This window comes from Panthera tigris, chromosome A2, assembly GCF_018350195.1.
Source record: "Panthera tigris isolate Pti1 chromosome A2, P.tigris_Pti1_mat1.1, whole genome shotgun sequence".
NCBI lineage: Eukaryota > Metazoa > Chordata > Mammalia > Carnivora > Felidae > Panthera > Panthera tigris.
In genome coordinates, this window is record NC_056661.1 from 4,539,713 (window position 1) to 4,565,181 (window position 25,469).

At 60.7% G+C, this 25,469-nt stretch overlaps 1 protein-coding gene across 4 annotated transcripts in view; it reads right to left on the bottom strand.

The window, feature by feature from the left end:
- Positions 1-2,554: 2,554 nt before the first annotated feature.
- MLLT1 (MLLT1 super elongation complex subunit) overlaps positions 2,555-25,469 on the bottom strand; it is a 67,793-nt gene continuing 44,878 nt past the window's right edge. For 3 of the 4 annotated variants that reach the window (XM_042977934.1, XM_042977936.1, XM_042977933.1), the window contains exons 4-12: positions 24,104-24,247; positions 20,731-20,856; positions 16,257-16,811; positions 10,702-10,789; positions 8,453-8,561; positions 6,248-6,347; positions 5,807-5,878; positions 5,533-5,604; positions 2,555-5,309 (exon numbers count right to left, since the gene is read on the bottom strand). In XM_042977934.1, coding sequence (XP_042833868.1) covers positions 5,181-5,309; positions 5,533-5,604; positions 5,807-5,878; positions 6,248-6,347; positions 8,453-8,561; positions 10,702-10,789; positions 16,257-16,811; positions 20,731-20,856; positions 24,104-24,247 — 1,395 coding nt within the window. In that variant the 3' untranslated portion in view covers positions 2,555-5,180. The remainder of the gene's footprint in view (positions 5,310-5,532; positions 5,605-5,806; positions 5,879-6,247; positions 6,348-8,452; positions 8,562-10,701; positions 10,790-16,256; positions 16,812-20,730; positions 20,857-24,103; positions 24,248-25,469) is intronic. The other variant, XM_042977935.1, reaches the window with a different exon arrangement.

Sequence of the window (25,469 nt, forward strand, 5' to 3'; positions counted from 1 at the left end):
CAACCAAAATGCTAACAGGAAACTTCAGAACAGCAAGGTAAAGAAAACGCTCTGAAGCTCAGGCTGATTAGTTCCGTGAGGAAAGCGAGCATGCAAGCCTGTGCGGGGAAACTCTGAAAAGGGAAGAATAATTAACGAAGCCGGGGCGGGGGGGGGGGGGGTGGGGGGGCGCTAGTCCTACCAGAGAATAAATAAATTACAAAGCAGCCGTAATTAAAAGCTCAGGGATGGGTCGTAACTGACATCTGCAGAGGAGGGGAAGCCCGGCTCAGACAGCAGCGCGTGCAGGGGCGGAGGAATGCACCAGAAACGGCGTCTCTGGCAGGTGCGGGTGAAGGAAGCACCGTCAGTCCGCCGCTGGGGACGGAGCGCCTCGCATCACTTCCGGGGCCCTCCCTCATGGTGAAACGAATTCCAGATGGGACAAACTGAAGGGTGAAGGACGGACGGAGGGAGGGAGGGAGGGAGGGAAAGGGGGAAAGACAAGAAGTCGCTGGAAGAAACCAGGGGAGAGCGAAGACCTGTAACCTCCCCACGGAACAACCACCCCGAAGCCACTGGGGGAAAAGCTTGATGTAAACGCAAGGCGTGGGCGTGGCAGGGACGCCGCGCGCCGGGTCGTACAGGCAAGCGGTGGGCGGGGGGACAGAACGCGCTGCCGAGAGCTAGTGTCGTGCTCCACGAGGGGCTCCCGGAAACGACTCGCAGACACACAAGCACGCAGGTGCCTACGCACGCCGGCAGAAGGCGGGGGGTGGGCGAGGCGGGTGCCCCGGGAGGCTGGAGACCCGGTGGCACCCGTGCACGGGGAGGCGGGGGGGTGGCTATGCGCAGTCACGGCAGGGGACCGGGGAAGGCCGGCCAAATGAAGGAGTGCTCAGATACCCTGGGGGAAAAGCGTGCGGGTGTAGGGGTTCTGTCTTGGTCGTGAGCGGACGATGGCTCTCCAGGGACATGTAAGAAAGTGGACACGGAAAAGCCAGGAATGAGGGTCACTGCTCACTCTGCACGTGCCCTTGGAGCCTTCGGACTGGTCTTGAGTTTGCATCACTAAAATTCAAACTTAAAATGTAGGATTTGAAAATATCCAAGGCAAGAGCTTTCAAAAGGGACAAAGGTGTCATACTGACGGATGAAAGAAACACATCACGGGGCGCCTGGGTGGCTCAGTCGGTTGAGCGTCTGGCTCTGGATTTCGGCTCAGGTCACGATCTCGGGGTTTGTGAGTTGGAGCCCCAGGTCGGGCTCTGTGGTGACAGTGCAGAACCTGCTTGGGACTCTCTCTCTCTCTCTCTCTCTCTCAAAATGAACTTGAAAAAAGATCCCCAAAATGTATGGAAACTTTTCACTAAAAGACAAAAAGAAAACTTTAAAGGCACCAGAGACCAGACTCAAAGAGACAAGAGACCAAAGTGCTGGCTTCTCAACAGAAAAGGCGGGAGGCAGACAGCCACACCCCTGCCCACCCTCAACTGCACTCGGAGGAAACACCTTTAGGAACTAAGGGTGAAACGGAGAGGTCTTTTTTGCACGAGCAGAAGCCGAGGGAATTCACTGCTGCTGCTAATTCCTCAGGCTCAAGGACCGTGATCCCAGATGGACCCACGGGAAGGAGGAGGACGCTACAGGGCGTAGACACACGTCCGCACTTGCAGGAGCACGTGCCTGGGCTTGAGTCTCAGAAATGCACCTACGTGCCATCCCACAGGGAGGCGGACTCTCCAGGGCTGCCTCACCTGCCCGTGGGGACTCTGTCAGCAGCACCCACACCACCCAGTGCTTGCGACGCCTGGCCTGTGGCAAGCCCTGCTGCATTCTCACCCCCAAGTCGTCCTTCACTGCGTCGTGGGGGCTGGGAGCCGTGGGAGCCACTCCAGATCCTGCTTCGGGAGCTCTGATCAGAAACTGTCCCAGAAGACTCGCAGCATCTTTCTCCGATAGGAAAGATAGGGCAGGGGAGGCCATTGCCCTGATGCTGGAAGTAGAAATTTTGGCTACCGCCAAGAAGAAAGGCTCCTGAGGTTCCGGTATGGCCAGCCGTCTCCCTTGCACCTGCCGAGAGCGGGGTGGAACTTTCACAGTGGCCGGGCTGCTTACGTGGGACCCCGCAAGAGCTCAGTCTCCTCGGGGCTCACTCAGCTCTGCCACACGGGGCCCTAGGCAAAGCCCACCGTGGGCAAACCAGCAGACAGGCACCCCAGCTCTCAGCAGAGGTGGTCTTTACCCACATTTTTCTACCTATCTCACCCTCTATCACCTAGCTGTCCACCCATCCTCCCATCCTGTGAAGTCAGGCTTGTCTTTCAACCCCAACCGTGCCCCTTCCCCCAAGGAAAAGAACACACGTCAAAAGCCGGACCCGAGGCCACATTTTCCACCGCCATTCCCCTCTTGGATTTCCAGTAGTTCCGACTGTCCCTCCGGGATGCTAACCTTGCTCACCACCCCCCTCCCCCATCCCCGCTCCTGCCGCCCAGGCTGGATGCCAGCCCTCTGTCCTCTTCCCGGTTGTACCAGGGGGAATGAAGCGGACGCATAAGGCTCTGCGCGCAAGTCTGCTTTCCCATCTGACTTTATTTCACTTTTTTTTTCTATAAAACTCCTCCATAATTTCACAATTTAACAAAAAGTTTAAAATTCAGGACAGAAACAATCCTGTGACTTATTACAAACACGATTCTCCTTTATTCCTTTTACCCAGGAGTTGGTCTCAGGCCGATGAGCGTCCTAGTTCCTAGTGAGACACATTCTTTGTAAAAACCCTTATGGGTAAGAAAGGTATTCGATACCTTTTGCTTTCAGGTGTCGGTTTACATTTTGTTCAGGAGATAGCAAAACACAGGGATTTGCACTGGGGGCAGGGGACTTAACACTAAACACGCGGCAGTCACAAAGTGCCGGCCCCTTCCTATGGAAGCGTCCCCAGAGCCCTTGTGGGCCCAGCTGCCGGGCAGCTGGGGGTGGGCCGGGGAGGGGGGCAGCTGGGAAGGCTGCGGTCAAGGCCCTGGTTGCCTGGCACGTCCATCAGGTGATCACGGGGCCAGCACTGGACCCAGAGCAGCTCTGGGGGACAGCACTGGGGCCTTCTGGCCAGAGGAGGTAACTGAGAAACGGGTTGGTGCTTCTGAAGGCCCCAGAAACAGCAGGAGGGGCCAGACGCTGCTGCTACTGAGGGCAGGCCGAAGCCCGGCCTTCCTCCAGCTGCTTCCTGGGGACAGCCCGGCTCCAGACAAGAACGCTGCCCGAGTCCGGTGTGGAGCCCGGGAGGGCCTGTGGCCCTTCCCAGGAGATGCTCCGGAAGGGGAAGGCCTGGCGCCCTGGGGCTCAGGCTCCCGGCCATGGCCCCCAGCAGCCTCTGTGCAGAGGGCCGGGCAGCTGCTGCCTTTCACGTAGCCCACGTCAGGCTAGTTCCTTCTGTCCACTGTCTTAGAGTTTCCAGAGGAGAGAGGTGCCCCACTTTGGAGTATTGTTGGCCTGCCTGGGGAAGGGGACCGTGACGGAGCCTGCCACACAGGCCCGCCCTCTTCCTAATCCCTCAAGGCAGTGGGGTCAGGAGAGAATCAGAGCAGGTGGCGAGGAGTCGTGGCGGTTTCCTCTGAAAGTTCTCGGGCCTTCCCGGCAAGTTCTGGGGATTTCACCAGGGAGGCTGAAATTTGGGGAAACCTTGGAGGCAGGTCTCCCCAGGGAGTGTTTAGGGTCTGCCTGACAGACGGAATCGGGGACACACTAGTCGGGACCCACAGGGAAGCGGAGCTTGGCACTCCCCGCATCGGAGCTCCCGACAGGCAGGGAGGAGAGGCCCTCGGAGGGTGGGCTGGGGAGAGGGGGTGAGCCCACCTCGGGGCCCTGGTCCTTTCCCCCCACACAAGTCAGGGCGGGGGCACCGGGGGATTAGAGGCTGAGCAAACAGGACCCCAGCCCCCAGGAGCCCCACCCAGGGTGGGCTAACCCCATGAGGGCATTGTGGCTGAGAGGGTGGGGAGCCAGCCTGGCCCTCGGAGAGTCTCAGGCATGCGAGGAGTCAGGCCTCTGGACTGGCGTGGACTCGAAGGGGTGGGACGGCCAGGCCCGAACCAAGAGAGGGGTGCCCGGGAGGGCCTGCTGCCGGCTGGGCCCCGGCTCGAGGGGCTGGCTCTAAGTCCTGACGCTCCTCAAAAAACTCCACAAACTATCTCGTCTTATTTGGCAAAAGCTCATTTTTTCAAAGTTCGAAGACTCCAACGACAGAAAGGAGGAAGAGGACCCATGGAAGGAGGAAGAAGACGAGCCGTGGGGGGCAACACACGACATGGCCCGTGGCTGGTGGAGGCCAGGAGGTCTGCTCCTGGAGGCGGCCGCCGGTCTGACCAGGCGCCAAGTGCGCGGAGGCCCCTGGGTGCCGAGGCCCCGCTGCCCCGTCGTAGTGTTCGCCGGCCCTCGGCTGGGTCCTCCGGGCCACGGGAGGACGAGACATCCTTGGAGCCGCGAAGGGCGAGTCCTCCCCTCGCCTCTTAGAGGCGCCGCTCCAGCTGGGCCTCCGGCCCCGCGACAAGACCAGTGGGAACGTCTTAACCTAAAAGTCCCGCCGTACTCACCCCCCACCCCCCACGTGCACTGCTGCCACGGAAACGCACACCCGGAAACCGCTCTGGTACCTACAGTGCATACACATACACTAGAGAGAGAACTGTACAGACAGAGTCCCAGCACAGTGAGAGCCCGCGGGGGACTGCACCCGGCCTGGCGCGGCCCTGGGGCACGGTGGGTGTGTGGGAACCGTTGGGGGAGGCTGGAGGCAGTGCCCCGGCTGCTCAGAGAGGCCAGGGCAGCGAAACCATGCCATGTGTCCTGCGGCGGAGCGGGGCCCCCACCGCGGGCCACGTTTCCTCCCCTCCTGAAGTGAGGCCTGGTGCTGCCTTCAACACAAGCTGCTTCCCGAGGGGGGCCCAGGTGACGGCCCCTGAGTGTTGGGGAGCAGCGGCGCCGGCCTGCCCCCCCTCAGCCTCAGGGCTCCCGATCCGGTGGTGGGGAGGGGGGGCCGGGAGCCGACGAGGAAAGTGCAGCTGGCCGTGCGGGCCGAGGACAGGGCGGTCACTAAGGCAGTGCTGCGGGTGGGTGAGTCGAGAGAGAAGAAGGAAGGCGGGGCCTGGGCGTGGCCTCCCGGGGCCCCCGGTGAAGAGGGCCCGGCACCCGGCCCAGGGTCATGTGGCCACGGCCTCCAGGTAGCTCTGCAGCTTACGCACGGTAGTCTCGTCCAGGGAGAAGAGATCAAAGTCGAAGGTGGTGTTGGTGACGTTGAAGTGGCCGGTCTCCTCAATCAGGTTTACGATCTGGAAGATGGGGCAGGGCAGGCGGCTTAAGAGAGCAGGAGGCTGGTCTGGGGCTGGGGTGGCCCTCACCCCTCACCCCACCCCCTGTCAGGCTCTGAGGGAGAAGAGGAGGAGAAGGGCTCCCCGGGAATGTCCCGCAGCATGCACGCCTCCAGGGCACCCCCTGCCCCAGACGCATCTGAGAGAACCGCGGCGGGGGGGGGGGGGGGGGGGGTCCCCGCACCTGTTGCAGCACGTTGCGCTCCCTCAGGGCCATCAGCCTCCGGTGCAGCTCCACCAGCTCATCCGTGTAGGCCTGGGGGTGACGGAGGGGCGCTCAGCCGGTGGCCGCAGCCCCACCCTGCCCACAGTCCCACCCATCTGGGCCCAGGGCACGGGAAAGAGGAAGGCCTCAGGCACCCCTGGGTGAGGCTGGGACAGGGCACAGGCCAGAGGAGTCTGTCCAGCTCCGGGGGCCCAGAACTTCCCTCCCACCACCCGCCGGGCCAGTCGTCCACCTTGTCGTAGGTGCCCCTCTTGAGGATCTTCTCGGGCTTGCTGCAGGACTCTGGGCTCCTCCGGCCTGACGCCTGCAGGGCAAACCCAGATCTGCTGAGCTCTTGCCCTCACTCACCTCCTCCCCCAGCCCGCTGGAGGCTCTCCCACCCCCCTCCAGAGCCTGCCTGGAACCTGGGGCTGGCTCCTGTCCTCCTTCTTCTGACCCTGACTCTAAAGGCAGCCAACCATGGGCAACAGATAGATCTCTGGGGTCTGGGGGGAACCAAGCCTCCCTCTGCCCCCACCCTCAGTCTCCATTCCTTGGAGACTACAGTCCACATCCCGCAGCCCTGCCTCCAGGACATGAGGGCTGAAGCAGAGACCTGCTCGCCCAACAGACCACCTCCTCCTCCTCCTCCTCTTCCTCTGAGTGGGGGCCACCTGGGCATCCCCCAGCTTACCTTGCTGTTGGGTGGGGGTGGCTTCTTGGAGGGAGGGGGCTCCCGGCTGGGCAGGCAGGAGTCGGCACTGTTGTCACTTTCACTGTCACTGAAGCTCAACCTGAACACAGGACACAGCACCCTGTCAGGCCCCCACCACCTGCTGCTCTGGGGACCTGCGCTCCCGGATCCTGCCCCTCGTTCTTGGTTCGGCGCTCCGCTAGACCCCAGGAGACCAGCCTCACTCGGCACAGAGCCCCAGAGCAGCACGCTGGCACTCTGAGGGGCTACGTGGGGCTCCAGGGCCAGCACACAGCCCAGTGTCGGTCTGCCGGTCTCACTCCTGAGCTCAGCTCTGCTGCTGGTGACCCTGCAGGCAGAGCCACCTGCGGCAATCTGCCCAGGGTGAAACCTCGGCTCCCACCTGAGCTGACCCCCTCTGGACGGCAGGCTTCTGGCAGGGACGTCAGGCACCCTGTGCCCGGGAATAAGCATTCAGGCTGTCTCAGGGGAAGGGTGTGGCGGCTCGGGGTCACAATCCCCAGCACGCATGAACCTATAGCCCCGTCTCTCTCACTACATCTCTTCACACAAAATATGTAGGCCCGTCCGTCGCCTTTAGCCCTCTCCAGAGTCTCTCGAAGCATAGTGAGCAGGTGTGGAGGGAACTCATCCGTGGGAAGAGTCTCCGTCCGGGACCCCCAGTCCCTGGGGACACCCCGGCCTTGCCATAGTCAGGAGGAGTCCCCCAGGCCTGCCAACATCTACCACATGGCACATCCACCTGCTGCTTTCTCCTTCTGCCTGAAACAGGCCTCCCCACAGAACGCAGCACACGAAGTACCCGGGTACACGGTGGCCAGAACCTTGGCCCTGGAGGCTCTGGCCTCACTCCTCCAAGGTCACGGCTGTCCTGTCCTCAGAGGGGCTTCTCCCACAAGAAGCACCAGCCCCCAGGGCCCTGCTGTTCTCGGGGGGCCCAGGGCCTGCTCTCTCCCAGACTCCTGCAGCTGCAGGTCTGCCGTGGGCGGGGAGGGGGGGGGTGGGAACAGGCCGGCGGGAGGTCTCCTCGTTGCCCAGGTGGCACTATAGTGTCCCCCATGCCTGCGGGCCCACCAGGTAGCACCTCCCGAGAAAGCAGAGGGAATAAGGTGGGGCTGTGTCAGCTCACCCCAAGCAGCCACAGTGCCAGCGTGACCCCTTCCCTGGAGCCCCAGGAAGCCCCTGAAAAGGACACTAAAGGCCCTTCTGCACATCCGGTCCCCGTGCTGTGCCGGGAGCCCCTCAGGACCGGACTGACACGTGTTAGAGCTCTCAGCATCCCGCTCCCAGTGCCGTGCACTGCCAGCACACCGGGCGGTCATTCCCGTCATCCCCCCGGCCCGCGCCCCAGTTTCCCTTACCTGGAGGGTGCCGGCAAACGCAAGAGCCCGTTTAAGGACTCTCTCGGACGCAACTCTGGGCGGCGGGCTTAACCGGCATGACTAACAGCGCCACGGCAAGCACCCGTTGGGCGTCCCTGAGCCCGCTGGGTGCAGACCCAATGCCCAGCCCATCTGAAAGATGAGCCACTGAGGTCGCGAGGTCTTGGCCTCCCAGGCAGGAGGGACTATATCAAGACAGGGCCGCTGGCTCCCGGGTCTGCCCGTTCTGCAGGCCTGGCGCCGAGGCCGGCATTTGCTCTGGGCTGCAGGCTAAGAACACACAGCCATCCCTGAGGTGGGCCCGCTCCAAGGGTCCGGGGGCGCCCAAAGGAGGAGCCTCAGCTCACCCCGCTCTGAGGAAAGGACAGGTGTCACCCTCCCTGAGCCAGCAGGCAGCCACAGCAGCTCCCCACGCTGGGGTGTGTGCCGGTCCCAGGACGGTTTCCGGGCCGCCCTCACCCCGGGCCACGCAGGGGCAGAAGGGTGAGGGGGAAGCGGCCCCCTGGCCCGAAAGCAGAGGAACGAGCCTCCCCCTACACCCTGAACCGGCCGTCAGGCTGCTGTGCGCTGCCTCACTCCCCTCTCGGCTGGTGACCGGGCCTCCCTCCCTGCCCTCCCTGCCCTCCCTGCCCTCCCTGCCCTCCCTGCCCAGCAGGCACCTCAGGAGCCGCAGCTTGGTGGAACTGAGAGAGCACGCAGCCCCCGGGGGTGCCTCGGGTGGGGTGCTCCGGGGACACGCTCAGCCCGGCCCCGCCTCCTCGCCCCCTCACCCGCCCTGCTCGCTCCCCGAGGGCCCAGGCACCTGGAGTCCCTCCCAGCATTGGTCTTCCCAGAGGCCTCCTCGCCCGACGAAGAGTCGTCTTCGTCGGATTCCTCCGACTGCAGGTCCTCCACCATGGAGCGCAGGGGGCCTGGGGAGGGCAGCAGGGGAGGCAGGCAAGGGGACAGAAGCAGGATCAGGGCTCTGCCTGCACTCCACAGGTTCCCCTGCACGCCCGGGACCACGCGGCCCTTCTCGAAACCGTGACCCCCAAACACACCCACACAAACCTGCCTCGGAGGTCCCTCTGGCCACCTGAGGTCTGCCACCCGCCTCCAAGAGCTACCCCCGTGGCCACCCCCTTCCTGAGGGACCCCCTGGCTCCCCACCCCCTACCTTCCTGGCCCTGCTCGCAGGCTTCTGGCCCCTGGCCCTGCTCGCAGGCCTCTGGCCCCTGGCCTGCAGCGGGACTGCAGGGCCCCTCCATCGCCCAGGCTGAGGGGCAGCCCTCCTCTGCTCCGGGTGTGGGGAGCACAGCCTCTGCCCGGAGTCACGGCAAGCCAGCCCCGGCCTGGGAGGGCAAGGCAGCCAGAGCCGGGGGCCACAGAACCCTCCCGGGCAGCCCGCGCCCCTACGCCGGCCTGCCCAGCCCCTCGGCAACCCCCTCCGCTGCTCTGGGCCAACCGTCCGCTCCTCTCTCCAGAGGCCCACAGTTCCAGTCCCCTACAGACGGCATCTTGGTTTATATTCCTGTTACCAAGGCAACAGAGGGACACAAAGCCCTCAATTACCTTGGTCACATGATCCCGCTCGGGCAGGTTCCCCCTCCCTTCCCCATAGATAAGAACCCTTGGAGCGAGTGTGGGCTTTGAGCATCCCATCCCCCATTCCCCTCAGCGACTGCAAGTCTGAATTCCAGGCAGGCCATACCCTACCCCACCCCCCCCCCACGATCCACTCCCCAGCTCTCCCCAACCCTTGAAAAAAGGATTCTAGGCTGTGGGGGCAGGAAAATCTTGGCTCAGTTCACCAGAAGTAATGGTTCCAGTTTGAGGGTGGGCTCCTTGCTGCCCTCACCTCAGCACCCTGTGTGTGGGCTGGGGCCCCGAGACCCACCCTGCACCCAAGGAAGGCCCTCCCTGCTCTGGGGCAGCCAAGTGGGCCTTATGCCCTCTTCCACCAAGCCTCCCCGAAGGCATGAGGGAAGACAGAAATGCAGACTGCTGGGGTCTGAGCCTGAGTATCAGCCGAATTATGCAGCAAGAGCAGAACCTATCCTGCCCCATCCACGGAGAGCTTTGCTGGGGTGGGGGAGAGAATGGGAGCAGGGGTAGCGTAAGGATGGGGGTGAAGACTGGGGCAGGGGTGGGGTGCGGACAGGGATGGGGAGGGGTGAGGACTGGGGCAGGGGTGGGGTGAGGATAGGGATGGGGGAGGGGTGGGGGTGAAGACTGGGGCAGGGGTGGGGTGCGGACAGGGATGGGGAGGGGTGAGGATTGGGGCAGGGGTGGGGTGAGGATAGGGATGGGGGAGGGGTGGGGGTGAAGACTGGGGCAGGGGTGGGGTGCGGACAGGAATGGGGAGGGGTGAGGACTGGGGCAGGGGTGGGGTGAGGACAGGGATGGGGGAGGGGGAGGATGGGGATGGGGGGGCAGAGGAAACAGTGGTCTATCTGGGATGGGCAGCTCAAAGAAAGGAAGGAAGGAAGGAAGGAAGGAAGGAAGGAAGGAAGGAAGGAAGGAAGGAAGGGAGGGAGGGAGGGAGGGAAAGGGACCCTCCTCCAGAGGCCCACCAGCAGCAGCACCTCATCAGCAAGGCTCCAAGCCTTTGTCACACAGCCGGGCAGACCCGCGGGCCCCGGAGACTGACCCCAAAGACGAAAGACCACCAGAAAGGGCCGCATCTCACACCTGGCTGGTGGTCAGGGGACCTGCTTCTGTTTTGTTCTTTCATATGGATCCCCTGAGCTTCCAAAAACCCAGGTCTGCGGATCTCCGGGGGCCATTCCTGGAACAGTCCAGGGCAAGGGCAGCCCAGGTGTAGGGCTCCCCCACCCTTTCCCACCATCCCCGCTCCCAGGAAGCTGTCAGTGAACTTTCATGGCAGGGGTAGCAGCGTTGAGACACGGGCGTGCCGATGCTCAGGCGGGGATGAGCCCCCATGTGAGTCGGTCACGTGGAGGAGACCGTCGCAAACCCCTCGGATTCAGTCCAAACCCAGCGCCCCCCTGGCTCCAGGTGGGCGGCAGCTGCCTTTGCACAAGAAAATTCCCTTCCTCGTGCACCACGCACCTTGACTGTGGTTCTGAGACGGCTCGAAATCCGAGTCGGAGCTGGAGTCGGAGCTGGAGCTGGAGTTGGACGGGCTCGACTGGGCAGACTTCACCCGCGACAACAGGGACGGGCGGGACAGTGGGAGAGGAGACAAGGAGACTCTTTCAGTCCGAGGGGAACGAGCAGGCGATGAATGCCTCTGGCCTTCACCGAGTCTCGGCCCAGACCCCCACTCCAAAGCTCGCCGAGGCGCCAGACCCCGGCACCCCCTGCCTAAGGCACACATGAGCTGGGCTCCACGGATGGCCCAGCTCCCGGCTCCCCCCTCAGCCCCGGGACGCCGGTTAGCATTCAAAATGCAACGCAGGACTTTTCTTTTCCCACTGAGGGACTTGAAATTTCTAGCAGTTCCAGGAGAAGCTCCAGATCACACCTGCCTGGGCAGGGGGACAAGGAACTAGACAAGCCGTTGATGCAGGGCAGGGGGCGCTCCTCTGTTTGTGGGCCCTCCTCTGGTGACAGCATGCCCCAGCTGGTGTGGGCGGTGGTGGTGCCGCCACAGGGCACGGCTGAAGGGTCTGGACAAGAAAGGTGGGTGCAGAGACCCCCTTCTCATCCTGCCCGTTCCTCACAGCCCATCCCAAGGCTGACGCATGATCAAAAGGCGTCTTCCTGCCACGTGCTGTCATCCACCGGGCACCTGAGGTCATGACGAGCATGTGTGCACATGACCAGCAGGTGAGGACACGGTGGCCTGTCACGCGCAGAGCCGGCCAGTCACACCCCTTCTTCCTCTTTCCTTTTTGCAGCCAGCCACCCCACACTCAGCCACCAGGGGGCAGTAAAAGCCACAAGAGGACACTAGATGGCAGATAGGATGGGAGGTGGGGGGGTGGTTAAGATGCCTGGGGGTTGCGCCTCTCTTGGTGGACAGGGACCTGGATAGGGACCATTTGCTTCAGACGCATGCATGCTCGTGGCAGGGGCCTCCGGCCGTGCCACACAGAGTGCTGAGCCAGAACAGGGGCAGCGTCTGTTCCCAGGCCCTTGCTTTCTGCCAACAAGCTACTCCAAAGGGGCAGCGTGGTAAGCGTGGGCCAGGGCGCACAGGCCCCAAAGGGCATAAGAGCATAGTCTAGAGCTCAGAAGGTCTGCCTTGGCCCGGAGTGCCCCCAATGCATGGGGGGGGTGCTGCCTGAGACCAGCAAGGCTGTCCTCGGGACGGGCTATCCAGCCCTCTGGCCTCAGGATCCTCTGAAGGAAATGACAGCTTCAGCACCTGGGATCAAGCACCTCCCCTTGTCAAGAGGAGGGAGGGGGCCGGGAGACAGGCAGAGGCACCCAGCGGCGTCTGCGCAGGTGTCTCGGGAGAGAAGAGCCCAGAAGAGCCCCTGCCCTGTTGGGGCAGAGGACAGCCCCTCTAGATGGTCTGTGGACCAGGGGCGGGCCCCAGCCCATGCAAGGGGCCCTAGGAAGGCACAAGTCTCCTCCTCTACAGACCCATGAGTGATCCAGGCTGCCCCAGGGACAGAATACTTTGCACCTGATGAGTTAAAGGAGTGAGTCCTCCAGGGTTTACCGCAGTCTTCCAGAACCCACTCCCACCTTCCCGACGCACCCCTACTGATGTCCCCTACTCACCCACCTTCACACTGGCCAACGATGTTCTCTGGGAAGCCCTCCCTGGGGAAACCTGGCCTGGACTGCCATCAAGCACTGACCACTGAAGAGGGGCCATCCAGACCAGCATGACCCCACGACCCCCAGCAAGGGGCCCAGCTGGGCCTGGAGCCGCAAGGCGCCTCCAGCATATAGACCCCTGAGTTCTTATTCTGGCCCAGGGGTGCTGCATTCTGACCCCAGCTTTGTCACCAGCATCCCCAGTTTTAAGCCTCAGTTTCCCGATCTGTGAAAGAGCGAGTGTGCCGGCCTCTGCTCAGTGTGTACAGGTGTGTGTGTGCCGGATGCTAGCACATGAAGGTCAACGCCAACTGTGCCAACGGACCTCTGGGGCACAGGCCTCGGGCAGGACTGGGCCAGGGACGTGAGAGCAGCAGGGGCTGTGGGGCGGGCACAGAACAGCAGGGCCACGTGCTAGACCAGGGGTGGCGGCAGCGCCCGGTGGGGAGACAGGTCGGCAGACTCTGGACACGGGGAGCCCCCAAGAGGCCAGCCTGGACCCTGCGTCAGAACAGGCGAGCGCTGGTGGTGTCCCTGCCGAGCAGTCGGACGTGCTTCTCAGAAGGACCTGTCCCTCCTCCTCCCACGCTAGCCCAGAGGGCAGGGAAAGGGAGCCCAGAAATGGTTTCAGCTAAGACAGCCCAGAGCAGGTGTGGGTCAGAAGTGCACAGGAGGTCACTGTGAGCGCTGCAAAGCGTCCTGGTGCTCAGGCCACACGGAGTGTCCAGAGGGAGGACAGAGGGCCTCCTGGGCCGTGACTGGATGGGAGCCACTGGCTCAGGAACCCCATGGACCAAAGAGACCACAGAAGAGCCGCTGGGACTCAGACAAGGAGCTGCCCAGCTACCTCTGAGGGCTAAGGGGAGAGGCGACTCAGGGTCCACACACTGGTCAGAGCTTTCCGGTGGTGGCGTCCCATGTGGACTCCAGGGTCGATGGCCTGAGACAGTCGAGAGAGGCCCAGGAGGCCCGAGTCTGGAAGGCTATCTCGCCGCCTCCACCAGACATCTGTGCCTCACTGAGACCCCAGGGTTGTCCAATGGCAGCCAGTCACGATCCGGCATCCTGTTGGTGGCTGGGTCTCACGCCTACGTGGACCTCAAGTGGCTAAGCCTTGTCATTCAGAAGTCTCCCAGGATACACAGCCCAGGGCCACTCTGGGCGTCCAGCCAGCCCACTCTGAGCAGAAGCCCCCAGGTGCTCACGACGACCACACCAGGATGGCAGTGCGGTCACTGGGGCAGGACACACCATGCAGCTCAGGTGGGGTGCCGGGGGAGGCCCCCGCCTCTTCCCAATGCAGGTCCGCCAGCCCCGGGTGCAGAACGGCCTCGCTTAAAAGCGCCTGGGGTAGAAAAGAGGGACAGTGCCTTCTGGGTGTGACAAGTGCTGGGCACACGGCACTGCCAGTCCTGTGTGTGTATGTGTGTGTGTGTGTCCCTAAGCTGGTGGGACGCACTGTTACCCACAGGCTCAATCATCGCCTCCACAGCCTCTGCCCCTGGAAGCCACACGCTCAAGACATCGGTGCTGCTGACACCATCCACCCATGGCTTCGTCTCTGGGAGCCACTGTCAAAGTCCCTGTGGAGCCCTGAAAAGCCACACTGGAAGGCAAGCCTTCTGCTCCTGAGAGTGAATGGGGATTCATAAACACAAAAGGGACAGTGTGGAGGTTCCTCAAAAGATTAAAAATAGATCTACCCTATGACCCAGCAACAACACTGCTAGGAATTGACCCAAGGGACACAGGAGTGCTGATGCAGAGGGGCACTTGTACCCCAATGTTTATAGCAGCACTTTCAACAATAGCCAAATTATGGAAAGAGCCTAAAAGTCCATCAACTGATGAACTGATAAAAAAAATCGTGGTTTATATACACAATAGAATACTACTTGGCAATGAGAAAGAATGAAATTTGGCCTTTTGTAGCAATGTGGATGGAACTGGAGGGTATTATGCTAAGTGAAATAAGTCATACAGGGAAAGATAGACACCATATTGTTTTTACTCTTATGTGGATCCTGAGAAACTTAACAGAAGACCATGGGGGAGGGAAGGAAAACAGAACAAAACAAAAAGGTTAGAGAGGGAGGGAGCCAAAGCATAAGAGACTCTTGAAAACTGAGAATAAATGGAGGGTTGATGGGGGGTGGGAGGGAGGAGAGGGTGGGTGATGGGCATTAAGGAGGGCACCTGTTGGGATGAGCCCTGGGTGGTGTGGAAACCAATTTGACAATAAATTTCAGAAAGGAAGGAAGGAAGGAAGGAAGGAAGGAAAGAAAGAAAAGAAAAGAAAAGAAAGAAAGAAAGAAAGAAAGAAAGAAAGAAAGGAGAGAAAGAAAAGAGAGAAAGAAAGAAAGAAAGAAAGAAAGAAAGAAAGAAAGAAAAAGAAAGGAAGGAAGGAAGGAAGGAAGAAAAAGAAAGAAACAAGGAAAGAAAGAAAGAAAAGAAAGAAAGAAAAGGAAAGAAAGAAAGAAAGAAAAAGAAAGAAAGAAAAGGAAAGAAAGAAAGAAAGAAAAAGAAAGAAAGAAAGAAAAAGAAAGGAAGGAAGGAAGGAAGGAAGAAAGAAAGAAAAAGAAAGAAACAAGGAAAGAAAGAAAGAAAGAAAGAAAGAAAAAAAGAAAGAAAGAAAGAAAGAAAAGAAAAAAAGGAAAGAAAGAAAGAAAGAAAGAAAGAAAGAAAAAGAGAAAGAGAAAGGAAGGAAGGAAGAAAGAAAAAGAAAGAAAGAAAGAAAGAAAGAAAAAGAGAGAGAAAGAGAAAGGAAGGAAGAAAGAGAAAGAAAGAAAGAAAGAAAGAAAGAAAGAAAGAAAGAGAGAGAAAGAGAAAGGAAGGAAGAAAGAAAGAAAAAGAAAGAAAGAAAGAGAAAGAAAGAAAAGAAAAAAAGGAAACAAAGAAAAAGAGAAAGGAAGGAAGGAAGGAAGGAAGAAAGAATAAGAAAGAAACAAAGAAACAAAGAAAGAAAGAAACAAAGAAAAAGAGAAAGAAAAAGGAAGGAAGGAAGGAAGAAAGAAAGAAAGAGAGAAAGAAAGAAAGAAAGAAAGAAAGAGAAAGAAAGAGAGAAAAGAAAAAAAAAGAAAAGGAAAGGAAAAAAAAAAAAGAAACACAAAAGGGCACTGTGGGCTGGAGCTGGTGATACTCAGCCCCCCCACCCCTGCCATCCATCCAAGCACCTGTTCTCTGACCCCTTGAGCCAAACAGCACTCGGAGATGGGGCTGCCACCCGAGACCCCGGTGAGGTCTGGCTCTGCAGGCAACGGTCTGCCTACTGGCTGCTTTGTGGTTCAAGCCATCTCTGATGGTGACCTCAAGAACCGCCTAGAAACGCTGACATGGCAGGAGTCCCGAGCCTCCCACGGTGCCAGGACCTAGCTCCCAGAGAGGGGCTCCAGCCAGTGCTTAGAAAACATCCAAACTGTGTGCACAGGAGGGGGTGGTGGGAGGTATGGGGAGGCCTCGGAACCCACCGAGGCTCGATGGCCAAAGAGCGGGACGAAGACGCTCAGGGACGCCCCACTGGCACCGGGAGGGAGTCCCCGATGGCACTGACCCAGCAGCGGCCAGGAAAGGGGCAACGGTGACACGCGATCGGCCTCCGGGACCCTGGCCCGTGCAGGGGGCTGCCCAAGGAAGACAGCCGTGAACTCAAGGACAAAACTATCATGCTCGACCAGAACCGTCTTCCCCTAAGCCCTGTGTCCAGAGTTTCCCAACAGAAGGAGAAACTGAGGCTTAGCAAGGTGTGCAGGTTTGCCCGAAGCTACAGAGAGCAAATGGGGGACCCCAGACGCCAGCCTCCTCGTCTAACCTTTGGGCCAACAAGGCCCCGAACGGCTCAGAGCCAGCAGAGAAAGGGCAAGGCAAGGGGGCCGGTGGGGGAAGGGCCGCCTCACCTCCGTCTTGAAGGACGCCTCATCCTCCGAGTTGGACTCCTCCACCTCCGGGGGTTTTTTGATCTCCCTGGGCTCGCTCTCGGCCTTGACTTTCTCCCCTTTGCCGCTGCCCTTGTCCTTGGCCGGCTTTTTGTCCGAGAAGGAGGAAGACGAGGTGCGGGGCGAGGTGCTGGGGGCGCTCCTGGACCCCTTGGAGCTACTCTTCTTCTGCTTTTTGGCGCTGGGCTTGGGTGAGTCGGCGGCAGCCGGCCGCTTGCTGGAAGACTTGGGCGGGGGTGGGGGCGGGGGCCCGCCCTTGGGGGACATGCTCTCCAGTTTGGTCTCCTTCAGGGCCATCTTGGGTTCCTTGAAAGCGGCCTTGGCCGGCGGGGCCTTCTCTTCCTTGGGCGGCCGGCCTTCGCCTGGCTTCCGCGTGGCGTCCTTGGTGCTCCTGGCCTGCTCGCGCTCCGGCTCCTTGGAGGGGGCCTTGCCCTCGGAGTCCTTCCGTGGCCGCTCCCGGTGCTCCTTGGCCGTCTTATGGGTCTTGCAGGCCTTGCTGCTGTCCCTGCTGGCGTCCTGAAATGCCGGGGCAGGAGGGGGAGAGACACGGTCAAGTGGCATCTCGGGGTCGCCCTGCTCCGCCTCCCCCGACCCCTACAAAGTATAATCCACCTGATTCAGACTCAGCTAGAGAAAATCTTCCATAAAGCGAAAAAGTAAGGCAGCAGGTGAGAGTTTTAAATGGAGCTGTCCCTTTAAACTACTGGGAAGTGTCAGCAGGTCCCGGGCGACTGCAGGCTAAGATGCCCCTCTGAATTGAACTGACATATTCCCTGAGGGATTCAAGAAGAGCACACGGTGAGTCAGACACGAGACAGGCAGGCCACACGTACCCACTCCCGCTCCAAACTCGCTGCTTCCCGCTGGCCCGGGGGAGCAGAGGCTGCGTGCGGCGCAGGGGGGGTGGGGGAGCTGAGGGGCACCGGCAGGCGGGCCCCCCCCCACCTGGTCCCAGTGCACGCCCAGCACAGCTCTTCTTTGGTCCCCACAGCCAGCATTTACTGAGCACCTGCTGGGCTCCCAGGTGCTGTGCAGAAACAGCTCCTTAGACCCCTCGCCCTCTCGCGATCAAAGCCACCTAGGCAGCATTTCTAAAACACACACGATTCTTGGGTCTCCACCTTGGGAATTCGGAGGGTTGAGGGTGGAGCCCAGAAGCTAGTGCTGGCCAGGCAGGTCACGGAGCTCCTGGTGGAGACAGAGGCAGAGAGGGGCCCTGCGCCCAGGCTGCTGGGAAGGCCCCTGCGTGCCTGTGCTATCTCCAAACAAGGGCAGGACCACCTACCTCACTGGGTAGTGGTGCAGGGCCTGGCAGGCAGCAAGCACTCAACCAAGGGGGGCTGCAGCCACTGCCACCCACCCCTATGCGGCTGGCACACCCTGCAGGTGGGAGCCCCATCTGACGCCTCATTTGGACCTCCTTTCTATCGACACCCCGTCGTCACCCCGTATATCCAGGTAAACCGGACAGGTGCCTGCCGTGCTTGGCTGCCAAGGGCTCTGGTCCCACTCGGCAGGCCAGGTACACAGCCGGGCCCAGAGGCTCTCGAGACAAAGCTCACCAGGAAGCCAAGAGAGCCAGACCGGAGGGTGACCCGCACCACGAAGGTAGGGGCTCCTCTGAGGCAGCTCACCCCAAGTGCCGAGAGGACAGACTGGAGCATGTCGAGGAGGGTAGGCAAAGCAAGAAAAGGCCCAGCAGCAAGGCCCCTGCTGCCCTCACAGCCCACCATGGAGCTTTCCTGGCAAAGGGACCCAGGGACAGACAGTGCAGCCCTGAACACCTCTGATCCACTCCGGTCGCCGTCTTCTTGCAAATCCATACCCCATGTTAGTGCCAAGGGTTCGGGGACAGCCCCACATGGCCGAGGCTCACCGCCGCCTCCCTGGAGAAACATCGCTGGGTGCCCTGGCCCCAGCTCTTTATCACTGGGGCCAGGGGAAGGGATGCTCACGCCACGAGTCCCCAGCACACGGTCTAAGGGGGCAGCCCCCCTGGGGACTGGCTTGCAGAATGGGGCTCCACTCCCCAGCAAGCTGGTCTCCTGAGGAAGGAGGCCAGAAGCAAATTCCACGTGTAATTCCGGCCTCTTCTCGCAGCGTCCGTGTGCCCACTTAGGTCGCAGGAATGGGTCCAAGCACCAAGAGGCACGCTGGCCAATGCCTCCAATGCAGTTCCTACCATGCCCCCTACCCGCCGAGTCCTAGGGCCAAGCGAGCCTCCACGGCTGCCCAGGGCCTGCACAAGCAGCAACGGCCTTCGGAGCTGCAGCTCCTCACCAGGGTCTGCCCGGGGCTCCCAGACCGCGAGCCCTCTGAAATCACACGCTGACGTGAGCATAAGGTAGATATTCCCAGGGATAAGGACTCCTCCCAGTCGTATTCTCAAAGCGTTAATGACCCAAAAGTGCCTAAGAACCAAGTTTTAGAGAAAAGTCAACCAAGCCAAGTGGCTGACATCAGACAGAGAAGCAGGGTGCCCCTGGAGCTACGAGAGTACAGTTCAGGAAGAGGGGCCAACGGGGCCAACCATTACCGGGGTGGGAGCCTCCAGTTCCCGACCACCACTGCACCCTCTGGGACAGAACCATCAGGGACTGATCTACCGAGGGCTGTGGCAGCCAGACTCGCCACCGGCCCCCAGGCCCGGGGCTCCCATGGTCAAGGCCCTGCAAGGACATAGCCCTTCCCTCCTGGCCCCTCTGCCTGGCGCAGGTGGCCTGGCCAATCAGACCTTCTGGCTCCAGGCTGCCAGAGAACCAATGTGGGTGCCCAAAGGAAGGTGCTCAGCTGGAGGAAGCGGCTGGCGCACAGGCGGTGCCGTCCAAGGAGAGCCGAGAGGGACTGACGGCTCAGAAGCGGAAGGGTTTCTTTGAGGACCGTCAGCAGAGAAGAACCTGCCGTTCGCTGCCTGAGAAACCCGTGCAGGCGCCTCCTAAGTCACGCTGCCTGGGGGGCTGGAGAGAGACCCTGGGGCAGGGAGGGGGACGGAATCCTGCCTGCCCCAGCCTCCCGGACCTGGTAGATACACTCTTCTGGCTCGGGGGCTTGCTCCCAGGAATCTCAAAGACGCTGGCGACAGATGCTGCGAGCAGCCACAGATGCAGTCTTGCCGGCCACCAGGGTGTCCTTACCACCCGGGGGGGGGGGGAGGGCATTTCTTTGAGACGTTTTGGGTGGCTCGCAGATGACACGTACAGAAGAGATAGCAACTCCTACTCTTTCTGTTCTGCAGAAAGTCCCGAAAAACCGTAGATGGCTGAGACAGAAACCACCAAGATCTCTAGCAAGCATCTTCCTTCCATTTAACCTCCATGTGGTTCAGGGAAGGACAGGCCCAGGAGGCCAGCATGGGGAAGATCCCAAGAGCCACACTCCATACCTGGACTCTGACCACACACATCTGGAGAACTTAAGTCAGACAAATCCGGGGATATCAGACACCCACTGACCTTGTGGAAAGTGCCAGAAAGACCCTGCCTGGGCGATGTGGCTCTCCTCCAGTGTTGCTGAAGAGTAAAGCTGGAAGACGGCCTGAGAGTTCAACCTGTCCCGCCTGGGGTGCCCCAGGTCCACAACACCCAACAGGTGAATGAAGCAAGAAACACGCAAAGATGAGAAATAGATAAGCTTGTGGGGTCGGAGACGGGAGGATAAGCAGCCACCCTGAGAGCCAGATGAGCTTGGCCTCCGGGACACGGGACTGTGTGGGCGGCTTCAAGGGAACAGGACGCACGCTCATGAGTTTATATGGACATCAGGACACCATCTGAAGAGCTCCGGTGACCAGTCCTGAACAGTTCAGAGAGAAGTCACAGGAAGGCAGAGTGCCACCCGCCCAACAGGACTGAGACAAGAGGACAAAAACATTCCTTCTCGGGGAAAAATGAGCCTTCTCACCACATCGTCCCACTGGGCGCTTCCCCCAAATAAGCCTTCTGTGCTGAGAGCTGTTCCCAAAGAAAGAAGCCAAGCCTGGAACAGCCCAGGCCGGGGGTCGGGGGGGCACCCAGCCCTGGCGGATGGGGTGTCCCGGCCACGCTCAGGAGGCCTGGGAGTTGGGCAGTCAAGGCTGTGGCAGAAATACTGCGTCCATGGGCCCCAGCCGTGCAAGACTCTCAGGGTCCTGTCTTCGGAGGGAGCCCTAAGGCCCACTGACGCAGTGGCAGCAGTGAGGACGGGGCAGAGGCTCTCTGGCCTTGAAAGGAAGAGGGTGAAGAGCCTACAATTTCTCGGCTGCTCGTGCAATCCAGCAGGGACCGACCCTCCTGAGTGGCAGGGAGCCGCCAGGCGGAGCGAAGAGCTCTAAGAGGAAGATGCCAAGGGAGCAAGTCTGGGAACAGAAGGCCCAGCTCTGCAGAGGGGGCGCCCTGAGCCCAGGACCCACCACTGGGCCCCAGTGCTCCCATGTGACTGGGCCTTCCGCCTCACTAACCTTGGAGCCGTGGGACGGTTTGGTCTTCTTGGGGTCAGAGAAGGCAGAGAGTGGAATTGTGGGTAACATGGGGTAGTCGGGGCTGGGCCTGGACACCGTTTCTGCTCCTTCGGGCATTACCATCACCTAGTGATAAAGAAGAGACAGATGTTATCAGTGAGCAAGGAGGCAAGAGGAAGTGTGCCTGCAGGAGTCCGGCCAGAGGCTGGGGGAGCTGCCTTCTGGGACAAGGGCAAGGGGGAACTGAGCGTCACTTGTCCAAAAGAATCAAAGGCGTTTCCTCCGCGAGAGGCTGGGTGCTGAGTGGTCGGAGCAAAGCGGGCTCAAGGTGGCGAGTGAAGAGAAGCTGGGGTCCCAGGATGGCTGGGCCCAGGTGTGGCCGCGTGGCCTCTGGGAGGAGAGCCCCGAGCGCGGTGGACAGAGGGCGAGGCCAGGAAGACCGGCGGAGTGTGCCGAGAAGCACGAGAAGGCAACCGTGGCCCAAGCTGACCGGCACGCTGCGGTTTGGAAGGACCAGAAGCATGGTTTGGAAAGGCGAGGGGCCAGCCAGATACGCACACTGGGCAGCCGCGCGGCAGAGAGAGCAACTTCTGATGGGCGTGCGTACGGGGGACTTCACAGGGTCCCGCGTTTCCGGGGTGGGGGGTGGGGGGTGGGGGTGGGGAGACGAGCCCTCCTCCACGGTCAAGCAGGTAGAAGGTGACTGAACTGGCAGCATGGGAGGCAGAGGCAGGAGAGAACCGCACGGGGGTGGGCGCAGCACGAGCCTGCGGGGGAGGGCAGCGAGTGCCCCACTCTGTTAGCCAACTGCGAGGAGGAAGGGCCTGGAGTCCTGCCAGAAGGTGCTCCCGGGATCCCGGGCTCCTGCCGCACCTGCTGAAGGAGAGAAGGCTTGGGGGCAAGTTGTCCAAATACTGACACACTGCACCTTAACACTGCTAGCAGCCAGACACTCAGAGGCAGCCTCCCAGAGAGCGACGAGACAGAACAGAAGAACGCAGCACACGTTAAAAAAAATAATCATGAAGCAAGGGGGGAAAAAGCATTCAGCTCAGTATCACGAGCACCATTAATAACCTTGAACGCCTGGGACTGATTCCCTGATGAGCCAAACCTCTCCTCTGAGGAGGCTGGTGTCAGAGAACACGGGGTGATCCCCTCCCACAGCCCCCCGACCCCGAGGCAGCCCAGCCCGAGGCCTGAGCTCCTCCTCAGAGCCTGTCCGACCGCAACACTATGACCCACGGTGCCCAGAGCCCAGCTGAGTAGCCCGGGTCTCGGGCTCGCGAGGACGCGTGTGAGAGAGAAAGGCGACTGACGCCCTGAGCCAGGAGCACACGCGGGTCTGGGCTCCTTCACTCTCGTTTCCTCCCTCTCCCTCGTGTTCAGGTCCCTTCTCTCCCTTCAGGTTCACCTCCTGGCCTGACGCGGCTCCTGGCTTCCTCCTCCGCCGCGGCGCTTCACGAGGACCCAGCACACCCGGTGGAAATACAGACCCTCGGCCGCAGAAGGAGCTCCTTTCTGCGCAGCTCAACTGCCGACGGGGCACCGGATGAGACCCAGTGCCGAGGGGACGGGCGGCCGCCTCCTCAAGGCTGGCCTCTGGCCGTCGGGTCCCCGCCGAGGAGGGGCCTGGCGCTCAGGCGGGTAATCAGTTCCGGTGACCGCGGTGGGGGCGCAGCACGGAAGGCCGGTCTCATCGACCCACGACTGGGCGGGTCTGCGGTCATCTGCCGCAAGACGGCAGATGCCGGCCCCACTGGGGACGCTCAACTCCAGGAGAGCACACGAGGACCCCAAGAGTCCCAGGCTGCTCCTAAGACCAGAGATCACTGCTTTGCCGTCAGCCCAGGGCAAGCCCCAGAAGCCCACAGCCTCCCAAGGGTGAGAAGGTTCCTGACCAGCCCACCGGCTCTCTGGGCAGCCCCCACAAGGGGGAAGAGCCCCTGGCAGAAGCCACCGTGCTGTGGCACACGGGCCTCGCTCTCCCTCCTCCCTCCAGGACCGGCCCTTCTTCCCAAACGGCCAGCCAGACCTGCGCTCCCAACCTCTCCCCCTGCCACCGCCTCCGCCCTCCAGTTTTATATGTTTTGGTGATGCACACTGAACCTTCATCTCTTCTTAGCAAAGAAAAGCTCCTTACGCAGGGGACGGAGGGGGACGGCCCCTTGGTCCTGGAGCTCTGGGAGGCCCGTGGGATGTGACCTGCGTGTCTGTCTCCCACAGAAATGCTGTCTGTGGGACCCCTGGGTGGCAAGGGCTTGGGGAAACGTTTGGCAGCAGAAAGAAGGTGGACGAGCAGGGCTGGGGGAGACTGTCGACCCAGGCACCCCCTCCCCCTTCCAGAACTCCCAGGCGAAGTTCAGGACAAATGTCTCTGCAGACTGCTTCCAAGGCCTGCCTGTTTGTTCCCATCAGCCAGCACATGCTAGACTATAATCATAGGCTCATCTGTTAGTAGGAACACGATAGAACTTAGTCAAATTTTCTGCAATGAATAACTGATTCCCTTCTTTTTTTTTTAAATAAAGCTTACAGAAGACCCAACTGAATAAATGACGAAGGACTGCTTCAGAGGCCGAAAGCAGCAGCTCAGCCCAAACTCCGTGTGCACTGGGCAGGTGGGCCTCCTGACCCGAATCCTCCCTGCCGGCAGCCAGGCAAATGCTCAGTGATTCTGGGTCACTAAAACGTGGCTCTGGGATGTCCCGTGTCCTTGGCCTGGCCCTCCTTCGGCCACACGGCACACACAGTCCAGCCTACAGCCGAGCACCCCTCCTCCTCCACCTCAGGCACCCCTCCTCCGGCTCTGCACTGTGCTCCCGGCGCTCGGCCGCCACACGCGCACTCACTAAGAGGCCCAGGCTTGGAGAGCTGCCACTTGTCTGGCTTCACGAGGACAAAACTGCCAGGCCACGCGCATCATCAGGGAACCCCACGGAGAGCCACTGCTGTTCCCCCCGATGACGCAGCCCCGGCACAGCCTTGCCAATCCGGTTAACAGCTGGCTCCCACGCCTCGCCACGCTGACAGACTGGCCTCACGCCCACTCCTCCCACCCCTCCTTCCCATGAAGGAAGATGCTAATTAACCACAGTCAACCAGGAAACTATGGGGATAACTAGCGACCGGTCACTCACAGCGACAACGCCCCAGCACAGGCTCGGGGCACCCGGGTCCCACGGTGCTGCCGGGTGCCACCGACGCAAACTGCACCTCTGAGTCTCGGGCACCCGGCCAAGGCCGGAGACACGCGCCCGGAAGACCCCGAGGTACCCCCGGCACCAAGCTGCTCAACGTCAGGAGCCACGTGGGAGCCACGACCGAGCAGCCAGCGCGTCCCCAGCATCCATCTGCGCGGGGGCACACTCACCCCGCCAGCCATCAGGAGCTTGTACCGGAACTCGATGGTGGGATTGTTGAAGGTGAGCTTCTCACAGCGCAGGTGGTTCACGGGCGGGTTGCCCTCCAGGTTCAGGAACAGGTCATAGGTGAAGCAAACCTTCCTGGGCTCCTCCTTAAACAAAGAAAACAAGGAAGTTCATCTCACAGCCACGCAGAAGGGCGGGCAGGAGGCTGCAGGGACAGCCACGAGGCACGCTCCCCGCCACCGGCCCCTGCCCTTCTTTGCCCTCCGCGAGGCCTCCGTTTCTCTCTCCCGGTCCCTTATCTGCTTCCCTCTCGTGTGCCTCCTTCTCATCCATTCCGTTATCCGAAAGAAGTCAACTTCCTATTTGCACTGGACCCAGCAAAGCAGCCTCCACAACAGAAGCACAGATCGAGAATGATGTTCTCAGACGGTCAATGGAAACATTCCTGCTGATGGCACGTGCAGCCTGGCGCACACCTTCCCCTGCAACCCTCGTGGCCCCCGTCAACAAACGGAGAGACTGAGGCCTGAAGACACTGCCGGGTGGCAGTGCTAAGATCTCATCCGACTCTGAGGCCCCTGATTCTAGGGCCTCCAGCCCCTGCTCCCTTCCTGGAAGGGAAATGTCTCCAGAGACATCCACATGGCCAGCAAGCACACGAAGAGATGTTCAACATCACTAATGACTAGGGAGCCGCAAATCAAAACCACAACATAGCCCCTCACACCTACGAGGCCAGCAATTACTTTAAAAATGGAAAACGGCAAGTGGTAGTGAGGAGAAAATGGTGCCCTTGGGCACGGCGGCTGGAACGCACAACTGCCGATGCGGTCACTCTGGAAAGCTGTCCAGGGGTTCCTCAAGACATCCAACACTGAGTAACTATGCGACCCACGTATCCCTCCTCACATACGGCCGAGAAGTGAAAACATACATTCACGCAAACACTTGTACGTCTATGTCCACAGAACAGCATTACTCTAGACTCAAAACTGGAAGCGATCCAAGTGTCCAACAGATGAAGGGACACACACAGTGAGGTCCCTCCACACAATGCAGTATCACAGCCGCGGGCAGGACCCCGGCACCCACACCCGCCGCCCCGCGGACGGACCCTGAACACGCGACGCTCAGGGAGGGAACCAGACACGAGAGGCCACGCAGGGTGTGAGTCCGCGTGGGTGAAACGTCCAGAACAGGCTCATCCACGGACAGGAAGGGGGTTCGTGGGTGCTGAGGCCTGGGGGAAGACTACTGATGGGGACACAGTTGCTTCCTGGGAACAGGGAATGTTCTAGAATTAGAAAACTGTGATGGCTGCACAACACTGTGAATATCCTAAAACCACTGAATTTGTATGCTTTCAAA